This window comes from Rousettus aegyptiacus, unplaced genomic scaffold (genome assembly GCF_014176215.1).
Source record: "Rousettus aegyptiacus isolate mRouAeg1 unplaced genomic scaffold, mRouAeg1.p scaffold_m13_p_2, whole genome shotgun sequence".
In the NCBI taxonomy this organism is placed as follows: Eukaryota; Metazoa; Chordata; class Mammalia; order Chiroptera; family Pteropodidae; genus Rousettus; species Rousettus aegyptiacus.
In genome coordinates this window covers 36970450-36986954 of record NW_023416295.1, presented here as the reverse complement: position 1 = coordinate 36986954, position 16505 = coordinate 36970450, and the positions used below count along the sequence as shown (strand labels likewise).

At 34.0% G+C, this 16505-nt stretch overlaps 1 protein-coding gene across 1 annotated transcript in view; it reads left to right on the top strand.

The window, feature by feature from the left end:
• The window catches only part of FAM171B (family with sequence similarity 171 member B), a 67040-nt gene that overhangs the window by 25234 nt on the left and 25301 nt on the right, over positions 1-16505 (top strand). Inside the window, exons 2-3 of the mRNA XM_016151158.2 lie at positions 12587-12820; positions 16234-16326. Coding sequence (XP_016006644.2) covers positions 12587-12820; positions 16234-16326 — 327 coding nt within the window. The remainder of the gene's footprint in view (positions 1-12586; positions 12821-16233; positions 16327-16505) is intronic.

Genomic DNA, 16505 nt, shown 5'->3' with positions numbered 1-16505 from the left:
CTTGGCTGTGCATTAGAACCACCTAGGACTTTTTCAAAATGCAATTCCCTGGACCCCATCTGTAGTGACTCTGACTTAATTGGGCTGGAGTGAGACCTGGGAATATAACAAAAGTTTCCTAGGTGATTTTAATGTCTACACGAGGTTGAGAACTGTTGTTCTAGGCCAAGAGCATTGAGCATACTGGAAAAGTTAACACATTAAGAAATCGGTAATCTTGAGGTTTTGTATGATTTTCATTTAATATTTAAATTATTTGTTCATTCAAGCAATTGGTCATGCATTTAAAAAACATGTTTGTTTACAATACTAAATATATATATATATTTTAAAGAAAAATTGCTTTCTGAAATATTCTTACACAGACAATAAAGTGATCAGGCACTTTTTAGAAAGATGTACACTCAGAATTCAGATATAACTTATTTGTTCCTTAACATTGTTAAGCAGAATATTTTAATTATATAGCTCCCTGAATCTCATATACTTTATATGTACTTTTCTTGGTACTGTCACTCTTTCTATTTGACTTTTTTATGTATGTATTTGAAGGCAACTAATTTCTTTGTGTATCTGAGTGACTAGTACAGCTCTTGCATATAGTAGGTTCTTAATAAAAATGTGTAACATAAATAATTGCCCAAATGCAGAGGTTCCCAGACTCCCTCAGTTCACAGTCCCTTTAGAGTGTCTCAGTAAATTTTTTTGTGGCCAAAGAATTTAATGATTTCTAACAACTTGGTAGTCATTAAAAGAATAATAATACATATTTGCTAATTACCTAATGGGATATATTTGTCTATTAGACGCTGTACAACTTCTCAGACTTTGAAAGGAAAATGAACACTGCTATCCTCATTTCCTGTTCAACATTTATTTTCATGCAGTGTTTGCTTTTTATCAGAGTAATCACTGAACACCCAACCTCAGAAGATGTAATGTCACTGATTAGAGTGTAGTACATCGAATTATGGACTCTCGAGTTTGTGTGGTATCCAACAGATGTCACTAATTGTATGCCTGCATGAAAATTTAGAATATCTTCTGGCATCCCTGTGAGTTTGTTATATCACTTTTGATGGCTTCTAGCACAGTTTGAGAACTTTGGCCGCAAATCTTGGGCTTTTGATGTTTTTCTGTTTTAGGTATTTTAAAGGATGTGTTTATGTAGTATTTGTTAGTTATGTCATTGGTTTTAAATATTCAATTGCTAAACCTATGCACACCTTCTAACAGAAGACTAGTCACACTATTCTTGGCAGCATTAAGATGTACAATCACTAAAAATAGGTACTTAAAAAAAGGCAGTTAACTAGATTCGAGGCAATATTACTAAAAGTACTTTATAGTACCATAATCTTCCATTCTGAGATGTTTTTGAAATTTGAACACATTGTACAAAAAATGCTGAAGAAAACTTCCCTGCTGCAGGATAAAGAGGACTAGGCTTAGAGATGACTATGGTCTTTGGGCAGTGCTGGGCAGGTCTCTTGGCAGGAGGTAGAGGCCGTTGGCCACCTCTATTGGTAGAGTATTGACCATACCTTAAAGCCCTTTCTGGAGAACTGTGCTAACATGGACTCCAGCAATGAGTTCTCTCTCACTCAGGGACCCTAGCTTAGAGTTGTGCAGCTCAAAATATTCATCACACTTTGCAATTATTTGGGGATATAGCCTTTCTAGAAACTTGGTGGAAAATGTTTTTGGGAGATAATTTTGGAGGGACATTTTTCAGTTTAGTATGCTAAATCCTTTTCAGGATATTATATAAGAAGCAATGGCTTGATTCTCCTTTTGGCCTGGATGACAATGTTCTCCAGACTCATCCATCAATTATGCTGAATTAGTAATACTTAAGGACAATGTGTCAGTAAGTTGTAAAGGAGTCTAGAGTATTCTGTGTCCAATTCAAGTAATTTATCCCCCAAGTGGGTGTCATACCCTGGCTAACACCTAAAGTAATTTCGATCGTTACATTCATGAAAGGGAAGATTCAGTGACAGTTCTCCAAAGGTAGTCTTGTCTTATATACCATCATCAATACATATAAACATCTAGGGGAAAAACACGTACTGCTCAAAGATTCCTAATAGATTGCTCCTTTTAAATAGCAATTTAATAAGAATTCTAGGTCTGTGTGCAATATATTTTATAACAAGTTTGTATTTTAAAATTTATTTTCCAACATGGGGCTTTTTCTCTTACAGCAGTCTGTGTCGTAGCCTGTATTACTTGTTTCCATTTTTATTGGAACTGGAACTCCAATTTTGGTTCCTTGATGATATATCCCAGAGTGTTTTTCTGATTATTTAAACTTGGGTAATTTTTGGTAGAACTTTGTCTTCATGTATATAATTGCTTTTCTAAGGAAAACAACAGTGGTTGCCCTAATCTTGTTTTTGGAAGTTCTTTCTCAATATCACAAGAAAAACGTATCTGTTGCAGAAGAAACTGAAGGAAGAAGTGATAGTCAAAGAATTTGTACTTTTCTTAAAGTACATAAGTTACAAATATTCTCTGCACAGAAATGATTGCTTACACATCTTTTTCTTGTCCCACTCTCCATTCGAAGGCTTAACTACCTCATTCTTTATATCACTGATGAATGAGATTTTATATGCCCAAACAATGGGGCATGCTGTTTTAGCTTGTCAAGAGTGTTTTCACAAATTCATGGTATCTATCTTGGGTATCCATGGTAGGGTTCTGGTGTATCTATGGTGGGGTTCTGTGCTTTAGCTATCATGGCTGGTTACCCAAGAGGAAAGTGTCTATGTGACCAGTGTCCTCATGCCAGCCTTAGACCATAGGACTCCACTGGCCTTCCCTGAGGAGAAACAACTTACATGCATCTCCGCAGTTCACAACTAAGAGAGAATTTTTGTACTGTGTAGTTCCAGCAGAGAAAGGACTTGGAAGCCCGTGCCTGACCTCTTTGGACTTGACCGATGCATTTATTTTTCCTGTTTTTACTCTTCATCCTTTGCCGTAATAAATCTTAGTTGTGAGTGTGACCTGTCATTGAGTGGTGTGAGTCCTTCTGGTGAGTCACTGAACTTATAAATGGTCTTGGGACCCCTGAAACAGGGTAAGCGGGAATGGTTGGGTTGGAGTTACCAGAAGTGTAATTTTGACAAAGACTTTAAAGAGGTGAGGGAGTAAGCTACGGATACCTGGGGGAAGAGAATTCTAGGCAAAAGAAACACCTGTGCAAAGACCCTGGAGGTGGGAACATGCCTGGCATGCTCAAGGGGCCAATGTGGATCAGAAGGAGTGAGGATAGAAGAGGGAGTGAGCTCAGAGATACAGTGGGACACATCATCAGACAAGGACATTCTTGAGGGTGCAAGGTGGTGTCCATCAGCACATGTTCCCTCGACGATTTGCTAAATTCCCGTGTCTCCTCCAAGGAGAAATATATTTCTCATGTTTTCTCAGATAACTTCTATTTTGGGCAGAGTCTTGGTATAGTCTTCTTAACCTCATTCTTGTTCTTTCCTCAATTTTTAAAAAAATTTGTAGAGTTCCCTCAGGGAAAATCTTTCAGACTTTTTTCGTCTGTGATGCCAGACATGACCCTGATAACACAGAGTTGAGTTGTGATGTATCAGTACAAAGGAAGAGGAAAACTAGTCCCTTTTATTCCCCAACATATCCCTGTGTCCTGGAACTAGGCGTGGTGACCCAGAGAAGGCCTCATTGTGGAGGTGATAGCTGAGCTGAATCTTAAGGATGTGTCAGTGATTGAATTCTTGGTTTTAGGGCCTGTATTATTCACCTCCACACCCCATCCCTTTGTCAAAACTCAGTTCTGATTTTGCCTCCGCAAAATTCTCCTCTTCTACCTTAGTCTGAGTCAGGCGCCTAGTATGTCAATGGCAGCCAGGACCAATACTATTTCAAACTCATAAGTAAAAAAGGGATCTCTAATTTTTCCTCACTGGGCTATATGCTCTTATGTCTCCATATTTAATGCCTACATATATAGAGTGCTCAATACATGCATGTTGAATGAATTTGTGAGTGAGTAAATGAATAATTCTAAGTGATTTCAAGGCAGTATAAAAAACTGGGAAGAAATGATAAAAGTCAGGACAATAAATGCCTGTGGAGCGAGCTCGAACAATATGTTTTAGGAGCTCAAGTCTGATTTATTCCCATTGAAGAAAAAGACCCTTCGGGTAGGCAAGAAGGAACTGAGTGCAAATACTAAAGGCTCAGCTCTCTCATTTGTTCCCTATTCAGTCTGCAATGTTCTCATTACATTACAAGGACTCTTTGTGTTATTCATTTCATTAGTTTTGGTGAATCACACTCATTTAAGCCTTTAGTCCTAATGGAGAAAATGGGTATTATATTTGCCCCATAACATTTTTCACCTTTGGAGATCATGTCCTTATTTTATCTCTTTAATGTCTTCTTACTTTGACGTTTTCTTTGTGATGAATATTAATGTACTACAAATTTGTTTTTGTTTCAAATAGGCACAGATATTTTTTTTCTTTCAAACTCCAAAGCTTAAGCAATGAAAAGGAGGCTTTTCTACTTTACTAAGTTTTTTTTTTCTTTACTTCAGCACCCTTTTGTTCCTTTAAAAGAAGGACCCTATGTGTCCATGTTTGAAATGCTGTAAAGATTAAACTATTGAAGCCCTTTCCATTTGCTTTACAGAATGCAGAATAATATGTCCCTTTCTCTTTTCAAGCTCCTTTGTTGTCCTCAGCCTTTTCTAAACTTTCCACCTTCCTTCCAATTAAATAGAGAAATTGTGCTGCTACCCTGGGAGAAAGAATTATAAAATGACTTTGTTGGTATTGTTTTGTAATAATAAAAGTAAATTTTTAAAATTTAACATTTTTTGTAATATATTTGCATTACATTTATTTAGCAAGTTTTGCTATTTATGTATTCTTTAGTGAAAATTTCCAAATTAAATATTCTTATGAAGAAGAAGGAAAAATCATATTAATTTCCAAAAGGAAAAGGAATCTTAATACTTATTTGTTGTTGTGATTGTTGTGATAATAATAAAAATATTTCTCACTGGCAACTGTGAGATTAAGCTCAAAATTTCATTGACTACTGGGGCTAGAAAGCTGGCTGCAATTTTCAGTGGCTTCTGTGTATATCCTACTGTTATCATTTTTTCCAGGAATGCTTAGCCACTTCTGATCTCTATCCTTTCACTAACTTTCTTTACTTCTCTCTCCTATACTCATCTTTTTCTCCCCACCACTCTTTCATCTAGTATCCACATGCTAACCCTCTTATTAAGCTCTGGCAAAACACAAGGCTGAGTTTGAAGCAATATTGGCTATCAAAAAGCTGACTCTTGTAGAGAGAGGAGACAAATACATAGAAGAGTAATACACACACCAGAATATATCCTGTGCCATTAGAGCATTCAGTACAGAAGAGAAGACCTCACTCAGCTGACTGGGATAAGGGCAAATTTATTTGAAGAGGAGGCTTTTGACTTAAGCTTTGAAGGATGGATTAGGATTTTGACAGGGATGAAAAAAGAGCTTTCCATATAGACGAAAGAAATGAATACTATAGCAGGAAAGTGGATTGGTTTTAGATCATGACCAGTGACCTCTTTATGTGCTGGTATAGAACAGAGGTCAGCAAACTTTTTCTTTGAAGTGCCAGGTAGTAAATATTTGTCTTTGAAGGCCATATGGCTTCTGATACAACTATCAACACTGCTGTTAAAGCAAAAGCAGTATGGGCAATACTTAAATGAATAAAGTGGCAATGTTCCAATAAAACTTTATTTACAAAAATAGGCAATGGGTCATAATTGGCCAGCAGGCTATAGTTTGCCAATCCCTAATAAAAGAGCATGATTAGATAAGGCTGGAAATGGAGGTGGTGGCCAGATCTCAGATTTTGAATGCTAGACTAAAGAGTTAGGAATTAATTGATATTCTCTTTAGTGAAACCACGATTGTTATGACGTTGATAAAGGTTTTAAATAACCATTTAAATTTAGAATTAGTTCTTTTCTGTTTACATTTTTAAATATTTGTATAGTTAGCTTTAAGATTTCTGTGACCGAATATCATATAAAAACAATGGGTAAAGAGCAAACTAGGCCTCTGAATGCCCATAGTAAAGCCTGATTTGGGTCATAGCTAGAAGTTTGGCATCTTTGGGATTCTCACCATAAAGTCTCTATTATAATGGACCAAAAAGTCAGATCATGAAAAATAGGAGAAAATGAATGAGCAGGAACCTTGGAGATCTGAGCTCAAAACAATGATAGTGTTTTCAAAAACTGATTGTGTGAACTGATTCCAATGTAGATATTAGATCCACATTTTGGATACTTATTTTTTTAAAACTGACTTTGTTGACATATGATTGACATATAAAAAGCTGTACATACTTAATATATGTAACTTGATGAGTTTGGAAATAAGTATACACCTGTGACATCACCACCATCAAGGCCATAGACATATCCCACCTCCCAAAGTTTCCTCCTGTCCCTATTATTTTTATTATTATTTTGTGGTAAGAACACTTAAAGATCTACTCTCTTAGGAAATTTTAAGTAGGTAACACAGCGTTGTTAGCAATAGGCCGTATGCCGCATGGATCGCTAGTACTTACTCGTGTTGCATAACAAACTTTATTCTCTTTGACTATCATCTCCCTATTTCCCCTATCCCAACTCTACTGTCCACTTCCATGAGTTTGACTATTTTAAATTTCACGTATAAGTGAGATCATATATTATTTGTCTTCCTGTGTGTGGCTTATTGCACTTAGCGTAATGTCCTCCAGGTACATCCATGTTGTTACAAATGTCAAGATTTCCTTCTTTTTTAAGGCTGAAAAATAGTCCACTGTATGTATATATCACATTTTTCTTATTCATCCACTGATGGACATTTAGGTTGTTTCCATATCTTGGCTATTGCAAAAAAAAAAAAAATGCTACAATGAACATGGGAGTGTGGATAGCTCTCTTTGAGATTGATACTTATACAAATTATTATACATTTGATTCTGAATTTCTACATAATTTCACGGGAGACTATATTTGGTACTATAGAAAGTTCTCTTGTTTGTGTTTCGATATTGCTTTTTTAAAACTTCTTTTGTGGTAATATCAGATAGTTCTGCAGTGCTATTTTTTTCACGTTTCCTCAGAATAAGCTTCCTCAAGGCAAGAACGTGTCTTATTAATGTTTGTATCCCCAATATCTAGTTAGAGCAGATCTGGCCAAAAATAAGCAGTCAATAAACATTTGTTAGGTGAATTAATATAGGTGAACATTTCTAATTGTTCCCAACCAATTATTTCATTCCACTATATTTTTGTGCTCTTCATTTTTTTCTAGTTCTCATTAAAATGCATAAATTTTAGTTAAGTCTTGAAAATTTTATTTTATTTTTAAAATATTTTTTTTTAAAAAAATTGGACCTGTGACCTATTTATAGAAGCTTTGTGTATCTAGTATATTTCTGTATTTTTTTGTTTTTGTTCTTTTTCCCTTTGTTTTGTTTTCACCTAGTATATTTTTAGCATTATATCCTTAGAGAAGAAAAAATTTATTGTATATAAAATGAAATAATTGTAGGTGCTTGAAACACAATGAGAAAGAAGGCTAGTTTCTGTACTGGAGAACTCTTAAAATACGGTGGTTTCTCCATGGCACAATTGAAACCTGCATAATGGTAGCTGCATAATAAGATGATGTCAAGTCCTCTTGAAAAGAAGTGAATTGTAATTATCAGCCCACCCAACTTCAAGCTCTAGATATCACCCAAATAAATAGGTAGCAGTATTTTTTTTTTTAACTCTTTCTGGACTTTCAGTTAACTATCCGGATCCTGTGGTAAAACCATAATATAGTGTTGGTTCTGATAAGCTTTTTCAAGAACATTTTTTTATACCTATTTATTATTACCTTTTGATTTCAGTAATTCTCACTGCTTAACAGCACTTCTAATTAGGCACTAAATAGTTAAATTTTTTTTCAGCAACTTCAGGACCTTGCTCATTGATGTATATTTTATTTTTACTTATTTCTCTCAACATTTAGATTATATGTTTTCTAAGGGCGAAGTTGAAATCTTTTGATACTGAACCATTTTTAAACTAATAGTGACATATTGAAAAGAAGATTATATAGGCAACATATAATGATTATAATTATGTGACACAGAAAATAATATGTGCATGGAAAGCTGAAAATACAATAGAGAAGAGTAGGTAGACTAATGGAGACAAAGCACTTCTGGTTGAAAACTCATATTTAATCATAGAATCCACTTAATCTAAATGCTAACATGTTTTTGTTGGAGGAGAAAACCAGTAAGGGGGACTGTTATGGATATATATTGCTTCTGGCTGCCAGCTTTGTTTACCTCTTCAAACTTTTTCCATCACTGAAGTCAGAAACATCCTATTTTAAGTCATGGACAAGTAATTCTTTATAACTTTTCCTCTTATTTGGAGGAAAAAGAGTTATTTGTTCTCTTTAATTATTTTGGTGAGGCTTTTAGCAAAGTTCTTTGCTTCTGTTTTGTTTTTAATGCTGTTTTTGCTGCTGCTTGTGCTGGGGATGAGAGTGAGAGGCTCAGCAGGTCAGCAAAAAACACTTAGCACTGGTTGGAAGGGAATAAGTAAGCTAGCTAGTAAATAATGACAAAAACCAGATTCCTAAGGCTTTTCAATGTGAGATGTGTGTACTAAAATTCTTGGGTCCTGGAGTCAGATGAATCCGTCTCTTAATCTTGCCGATACCCTTCTTAACTGAAATTTTAGCCTCTATTTCCCTGCCTTAAAATGGGAGAAATGTCTACAGGTTTGTATTAGGATGAAACTAGACAACTTCATTGTTGTATTGTTGTGTAAAGTTTCCAGCCCTAGACCTGGGTGTGTGTGTCTGTTGGGGATGGGGGCATGTATCACACAAATATCAATAGTGTTTTCTAATTTGAGCTGAGAGGACGCTCCTGTTCAGGCTTCATTATGTCCTAAGTCTATAAGGCTATCTAGGGTACATAGATATAGGGGATCTCCTCAGAAAGGGAAACTGATTTTGGGGGCCAAGATTTGACTTTTGCAAATCTTTTATTCTGAATTTGATATTCATTTCCTCATCGAATTTGTTATATTAACATTATTATATGTGAAAAAATAAAATCATCCATTCTGGATTAGAAAATGTTTTTTAAAAACATTTTATGAATCAAATCCAGCTTTAGAATGTCAGGAGGTTTTAGTGTGTCTTATTTTGGCAACTGTGCTTTTACAAGGAAGAAACAGATGGGATATGCAGAGATTTTTAAAAAATGAATTTAGCTTAAGATGTTATTACACGTTAGAATTTGTCCAGAAATCCAATGGCCAGAGAAAATTTCTGATATTAATCTTTACAGCAAATGAATTAATAAAAATTCCCTATTGAGTCCCATATTCTTTTAAAGAAGCCATTTAAGTACACTTAGTTTGAATAAGACCAGTTACCAGATTTTAATGGAATCCTAATTTCCTTCATCAATATGGTTTATCATATTCTGATATATAACATTATCCTTCATTTGTCTTCTCTTATAAAAGAGCAGCTCTGGCTATAAGAAATAAAGGATCTTTAGAGGGATTATAATATAGGTCACACAGATCAGTAGGTGGGCTGCATAACCCAGCTTCTGGAAGGAGAGTGACCAGGGAAATGCTGGAAAGCCCAATGGGTAGGGCCTCATAGACATTCTAAGGTGGTTCAGCTCCAGCAGCCATTAGCCTCTGTGCATCTGTATTATTATTTTTGTTGTGCTTTTTTGGTTTGTTTTCATTTTTTATTATTAGCCTCTGTGTATCTTTATTCACATTTTGAGGTCTTGGCAAAATTTATCTGTCCCACATTAGATGCTTTATGCCAGTGACTCAGTGAATTTTATCTAGGAAATTAGGGGCAAGTTGCTGCAGAAACTATTTTGAATTAAGCAGCAGTTACTCATCCAATACACATAAATTATTTTCTGTCCTGAGTAGACCTACTCAAGTACATTTGGTTTAGGAGCCCATCATGTCATATACATTACAACTTTTTATTTTTTTACTCAAGTTGTTATTTCGCATTTGAGTTTGAACTCATGGTTTGGCATCAGCATGTATGTATGGGAACATTTTTTAAATCCTTTTTAATTGCTATTATTATATAAGAATTTAAGTTCTCAGTGATGATTGTAATCATATATTCCTTGAATTAATTTTAGTAGTGTAACTGCAAGACTCACTGTAACATGGTGTAAAAATGGCTTTGGAGTCATTCACAGGCACACTTGAAGGCTGACACAGCCTCTTTATATTTGTGAGATTTGGGGCAGTTTGTATCACCTGTCTGAATTCTCATTTCTTCACTGGTAAATGGACTATTGATAGTCCATATTATACAAAGGTGGGTTGAGGTCTTTATGGTGATAATATACATACAAGGCTTGGCACCAGAAACATATATTTATTCCTAGCCCTTTTTCATTTTAAATGGTTACAAGCATGATTTTATTTTAGAGTGAGATCTTAGAAATGAGCTGAACCGATGACGTGAGGGGTAAGTAGTTAAATAATGTGAAGAACAGTGGAATTAAGGCCAAGACTCAGTTGACCTTTTAATGTCTGATGCTCTGGAATTTTACCAATTAAAAGTAACAATAGTAATGACTACTCACAAATAATTTAACCTTTCACAAGGCTGTCTGTTAAAATGCTGAGAAAGCAGAGGTGGGGATAAACTTCAGTTATCTCTATTTTGCCTTGTAATCTATTCTCCATATTTACATTTGAATATATATGAGATTGTTGTTCTGGAAATTAACAGTTTTCAGACAAACTAATAGAATCTCATTTTAAGGTATGACTGTCCAGGATACAATCTTCCCCTTTCCTCCCTTTTCCCAGTTAATTCTTCCCACACTCTAAACTGGGACTAGAGTTGCTTTTAAGAGTATAAACAGAATCTTGTAGTGCAACAGTTTAAGAGCACAAGCTTTGTGGAGAGATAGTCCCAAGTCTGTGTCCTGTTTCCTCTATCTTTTGTGGGTTGGCCATGGCTGATTTATAAACCTCTCTAACCTGCACTTATTAATATATAAAATGAAGAAAGGAATAATATCTCTGTAATGATGGTTTTGAAGAGTAAATGGAATGATGTACTTAAAAATTAACAGCATGCTACAACACATTTTAGTTCTTATTGTGGTTTTAATTGTTATCACATATAAAATACATTAAAAATATGTTTGTGTCTGAATGTATAATGAATCATGTTTGGGTAACATTTAACCTCATTTTCAGATTCTTAAAAGGATCAGAGCTCTTTTCTAACTTGCTAAATTGTTTGTTCCTAGGGTTGGGCGATTATTACAGTGGTTCTCTTTGTTTTTAAAATATTTTTCTTATGTTCCAAATGCAGTTTAAAGCCTAGCTTATTTTAACAAAGTTAAACTAGATAAGGCATACAACAATTTGGAAGTTGTTGTGTTCTGACATGTTCTGACTAAAAAAATTGAGTAAAAATGTTTTTATGCAAATGCATAGCACTATAATCCTTATGAGGCATTTCTGACTGTTGTACTCTGTTTATGAAGTTGTCTTTAAATGTGAAATAATTTTCCTTATTAATAATAAATGACAAGCAAATACTGTACTTAGCACATTATTTGCATTATTTCACTTACTTTGAAAAGGAGTCACTATGCTCTCAATTTTACAGATGAGCAAATGAACTTAGAGAAGTAACTTACAGGGCTACACATCTAGAAGATGGCAGAGAGATAGACCTTGACCGACTGACTCCAAAGCTCATTTTTAGTGGAAGAGAAGTTATCTTTGGCAAAGGTGTTGTGAAACAGGCTTTGCAAAGGCATTTCCATGGTGATACAAGTTCTTTATTAAAGCTAGACATTATCATTGGTAAACCCATGAACACTCTGTTAAGATTTGTACTCAAACAGTCAGGCTGGAGGTTTAAGTAGAAAGAAGCTTTAACTTCTCATTTTTCTTAATTTATTATGTTTGTATATTTTCTCATATATTTAATGGATAATGCTTTTTGACATTTTAGAGAAAGATTTTTGTTTTATATTTTGTATATTTGGAACTGATAAGCACCCCCATGCTTTCCAGACAACAGAACAAAAGAAAGAAGCTAGCCATGCACTAATAGATTTGTTTGGATAACATTTTATTCTAAGTTTGACTGAATTCTGATTTAGTGTTAACTAAATGTAACTTGATGGCATTAGAATTATGAGACAAAATAACAATGTATTTTTCTGAAGGGAGAACCTGTCTCCGTTATTCACTGCTCTCCTTTCTTTTAATTGGCAGGAACAAATAGAGTAGTAATACCACAGCTTATTAATAGATGCAAATGTATTCAGTTTTAGGAAGAATAATGAATGTGGAATGTTTTTACACCTCTTTCTATCAATCCATACATATGTATTTCCTTATTTATCAACAATATTTTATGCTGTTATTCAAGTGTCTGAATTACATTATAAAGTATAGTGATATGTATTCTAGGATCTAACGTACTGCCATTTCTGGCTTTTTTTCTTCCAGTGTCTGTATTTATGCTGAAAGTCCAGGTGAATGACATCATCAGTCGTCAGTACCTGAGTCAAGCAGTGGTAGAAGTATTTGTAAACTACACAAAAACAAATTCCACAGTGACTAAAAGCAATGGAGCAGTGTTGATAAAAGTCCCATATAAATTAGGACTCAGCCTAACCATTATTGCTTACAAAGATGGCTATGTGTTGACACCTCTGCCTTGGAAGACTGGAAGAATGCCAAGTAAGCACTTAAGTAGTGATTTGCCTTCATTGAGTGTAAATGATTTTTTCCTCTACTTTGGGAATCTCTTAGTCTGGTAAATCTGGAAATGAGAATATGTGAAGTCAATATGAGGTTTCCTTCTACAGAGGCTTAAAAGAATTGAGTAAGAGCTCTGCTGTGGTACAAATCTTGTCTGCAGGTGGCAGTGAGGGGCTTGGCACACCCAAAGGTTTGAGAATGATGCAGGGTGGGCCAGGTAAAGTGGGGCCAGATGATGAAAGGATGTTCTCAAAAGGTGAGAAAAACAATTTAGGTTTATGTGCTGAATAATAAGGCGGTTACTGTAGATTCTTGAGCGCAGTGAATGTAAGTTGTTTGGAAACTGAATTTACTTAGTGGCATATATAATGAATAGGCCTATAGCAGGGCTAAAATGGATTAGAGGGCCTGGCTGTGAAGCCGTGGTTGTGCTCCTAGTGGACAGTAATAATGGAAATTCAACAGTTACTGATTGTAAAAAAATTAACATTCATATAATAAATACATGTTCTAACATACCAGAAGTAATAACCAGTTAGGAAAATAACAAAAAGTGATCCCTCTCAGAACAACAAGAACAAAAAATGTGCAAGGAAACCTAAAAAAATATGTGAAATAACTATGTGGGGACAAATAGAACTACCAAACCTAAAAATAAATAAATGAATTAATGAATTAAAACCCTGGATAACTGGAAAGACATTATATTTCTTCTTAGCAAACCTGAATGTTGTAAAGATTTCAGTTCTTCCCAAATTAATTTATAGATTTAACACATTAAAAAAATAACTTGGCAAAATAACTTATGAATGTGAATAGGTCCAAATTTAAAAAAAACTTTTTTGAAGAATAAATGTAAAAATACCTGGGAATCTTATTTTAAAGAAAATTTTCTAGCAGTAATTTGCCATTCCAGATAACTAAAATATTATATACCTACGAATTTAAAACTAAAATATAGCTATAACATTAAAAAAATGTATCTGGTAAAAATCAGATACTAGTACATATAAAAAAATATAATCTATAAAGTACCATTATAACTCATTGAGAAAAGGCTGAGTATTCAATAGGTAGTATTAGGATATTTCGGATAACTACTTGAAGTAAATTAATTTTGGATCCATATTCTGAAATATATTGTTTAAAGTTCAAATGTGAAAAACAAATCATACTAAATATAAGAAAATAATAAATGATCTGATTTGTATTATGATGATTTGTTTAAACTTAAAAGCAATGAAAGATGTTATAAAAGGTAGATTTGACCATATTTAAAAAAACACTATACATCAAAAACATAAAAGCAAACAAGAAGGTAGGAAAAATTTGTGAAACAACAAGGAGTAATATCCTTAATATACAAAGAACTCACACAAACCAGTTAGAAAACACCAAGGCCCTGCTAAATAAGGGAATGGACAAAATCAGGATCTAGCAATTTCCAAAACAGGAAATACCAATGATTAGTAAATGTGACAGAATGCTTTGTCTTCTAATGGTCTAAGATTTATACACCAAAGAAATACATATTCCTTAGATTTTTCATTTTAGAAAAGTTTTTGAAAAGTGAATGTATTCAATATTAACAGAATGACATATGATCAGAATTCTCAAACTCTGTTGGTAGGAGTACAAATCAGCAAAATTATCTAGTTAAAAATTTTGAAATTTGTGTATCAATGTTTTCAAAATCTTTATGACCTCTGACCCAGTATTCCACTGTTAAGAATCTTTCCTAAAAACAGACATACAAATAAAGTTGAAGGATGTTGATTCGAATATTATTTTTGTTGTAATAGTGAAGATGGAAACAATCTAAATATATAGTATTAGTGTAGTGGTTAAGTAACTCTTGATACTTCAAGAAATGAAATATGTGACCTGAAAATGTTATGAAAAGTTTCTATTGAGGGACAGAAATGCTTATGATATTTGGTGAAAAAGCAGAGTAAAAACATTCTGTATGCAATATCATACCCCCATTTTAAAAAATCACATAGCTCTAGGAAGAGCTATGTTAAATTAATAGTGGTTGTCTCAGTTCTGGTATTATAATGAGACCATCATTTTCTTCTTACCCTTTTCTGTATTTCTTAGCCTTTCCACAGTGAATAAACATCCCTTTAATAATCGGAAACATCCCTTTTATAATCAGAAACATTTTCAGAAAAGAAATCTGAATATAAGTTATAGTACGGTTCAGAAAGATTCCCCTCAGGTTTAATAGCCTCAAAAAGCTGTCTCTTTTAAGCTGCCCATGACCAAGAAAGTATCAAATATGGAATAGTGCCCTAATGAGAATCATCTCCAGGTCCTAGCTACAACCTATTACCTCCTTTCCAATCTAATGAAACCGTTAATCAGTCTAAATGTTAATGTATTCTGAACTGAAATTACACTTTTATTTAGTTTGTAGTTCTCCTTTCCTATTGTAGAAGAAAAGTATATTTCATTTTAAGTCCACCCATGCATCATCATTGCATAGTTTTTGTATTTTATCCTATCTTTTCCATTATAGCTCTTGGAAATACCTCAAATTATTAAAAATATTCCCATGCGATTAAGTGATGTAAGTGATCTCTTAAGTGATTTAGGGATATTATGTTATGTCTATTAATTTTAAATACTTAGCATACAGGAGTGATATCAAATGAGAAAGAACTCATGCTTTGGGTTACTCCTCAGAACTTATTTTTCTTTTGCAGTATTGGTAAGCTTATTTGATTTGTTCTTGCTTATAAAACAATGGTCTGTTGTTCCAGCTTCTTGCTTCTGATCTTGAAATAATTGTCTTCCTGGTACTCTGCACTTACTCCAGTTATTTCAGGCTGTTACAGCGCCATTCTGAGTTACTACTGATGGTCACCTATGAATCATTTTGTGTGTTAAACTATTTCCTCATTTACCAACTCAGAGTCTGTGTGGCAGACTATACTGTGTGAAGAAGAGCGCTGCAACCTTACATGGGAAGTTAAAAAAGAAGAGTGGATGTATCCCTATTTTAGAGAACCTTAAATCATGGAGCCAAGAAAAACGTTTTAAAAAATTATAAGAGGGAAGTAACAGTTATATGGAGAAAATAGCAGAAGGTTGTTCAAGTATTTAACTTGACCAAATATATCTTGGGTTGTTAGAGAACATCATTAGTCACTTTGGGACAAACTACTGTATGAAATAGAAAAGATTAGTAAAATAAAATGGGGATGCCCACTCTCTTTATTGTGATCCTTCTTTTTTTCTCCATCATATTTTACATTCATCCTTCCTTTGTTTTAAGTCGCTTTTTCTATTAGTCTTTTCCCACTTTTTAGGGCCTGATGAAACAGAACTATATTTGTCTGTTTTCCCCCATGTTTAATAAAATATTTTAATTGTGCTATATTTCACAGTATATTCATCAGTTACACTTTCACTGTTTCCGCAAAGCCAAGCAAATATATGGCTATTTGAAGACACTGTTTTAATTACTGGAAAATTAGCTGGTAAGTACGACACTTTTTACTCAGCTGATAAGTAAACACTTAAAGTGGTTTTTATGTAAGTGTACTTCTTCTAATGAATTAATGTTGATTATAATGTGGGAAAAATCTAAATTGATCAAGGATGATTAGTACTGACTATAAGTTGATTTGAACTGATTCTTATTTCACTATCAAACTAT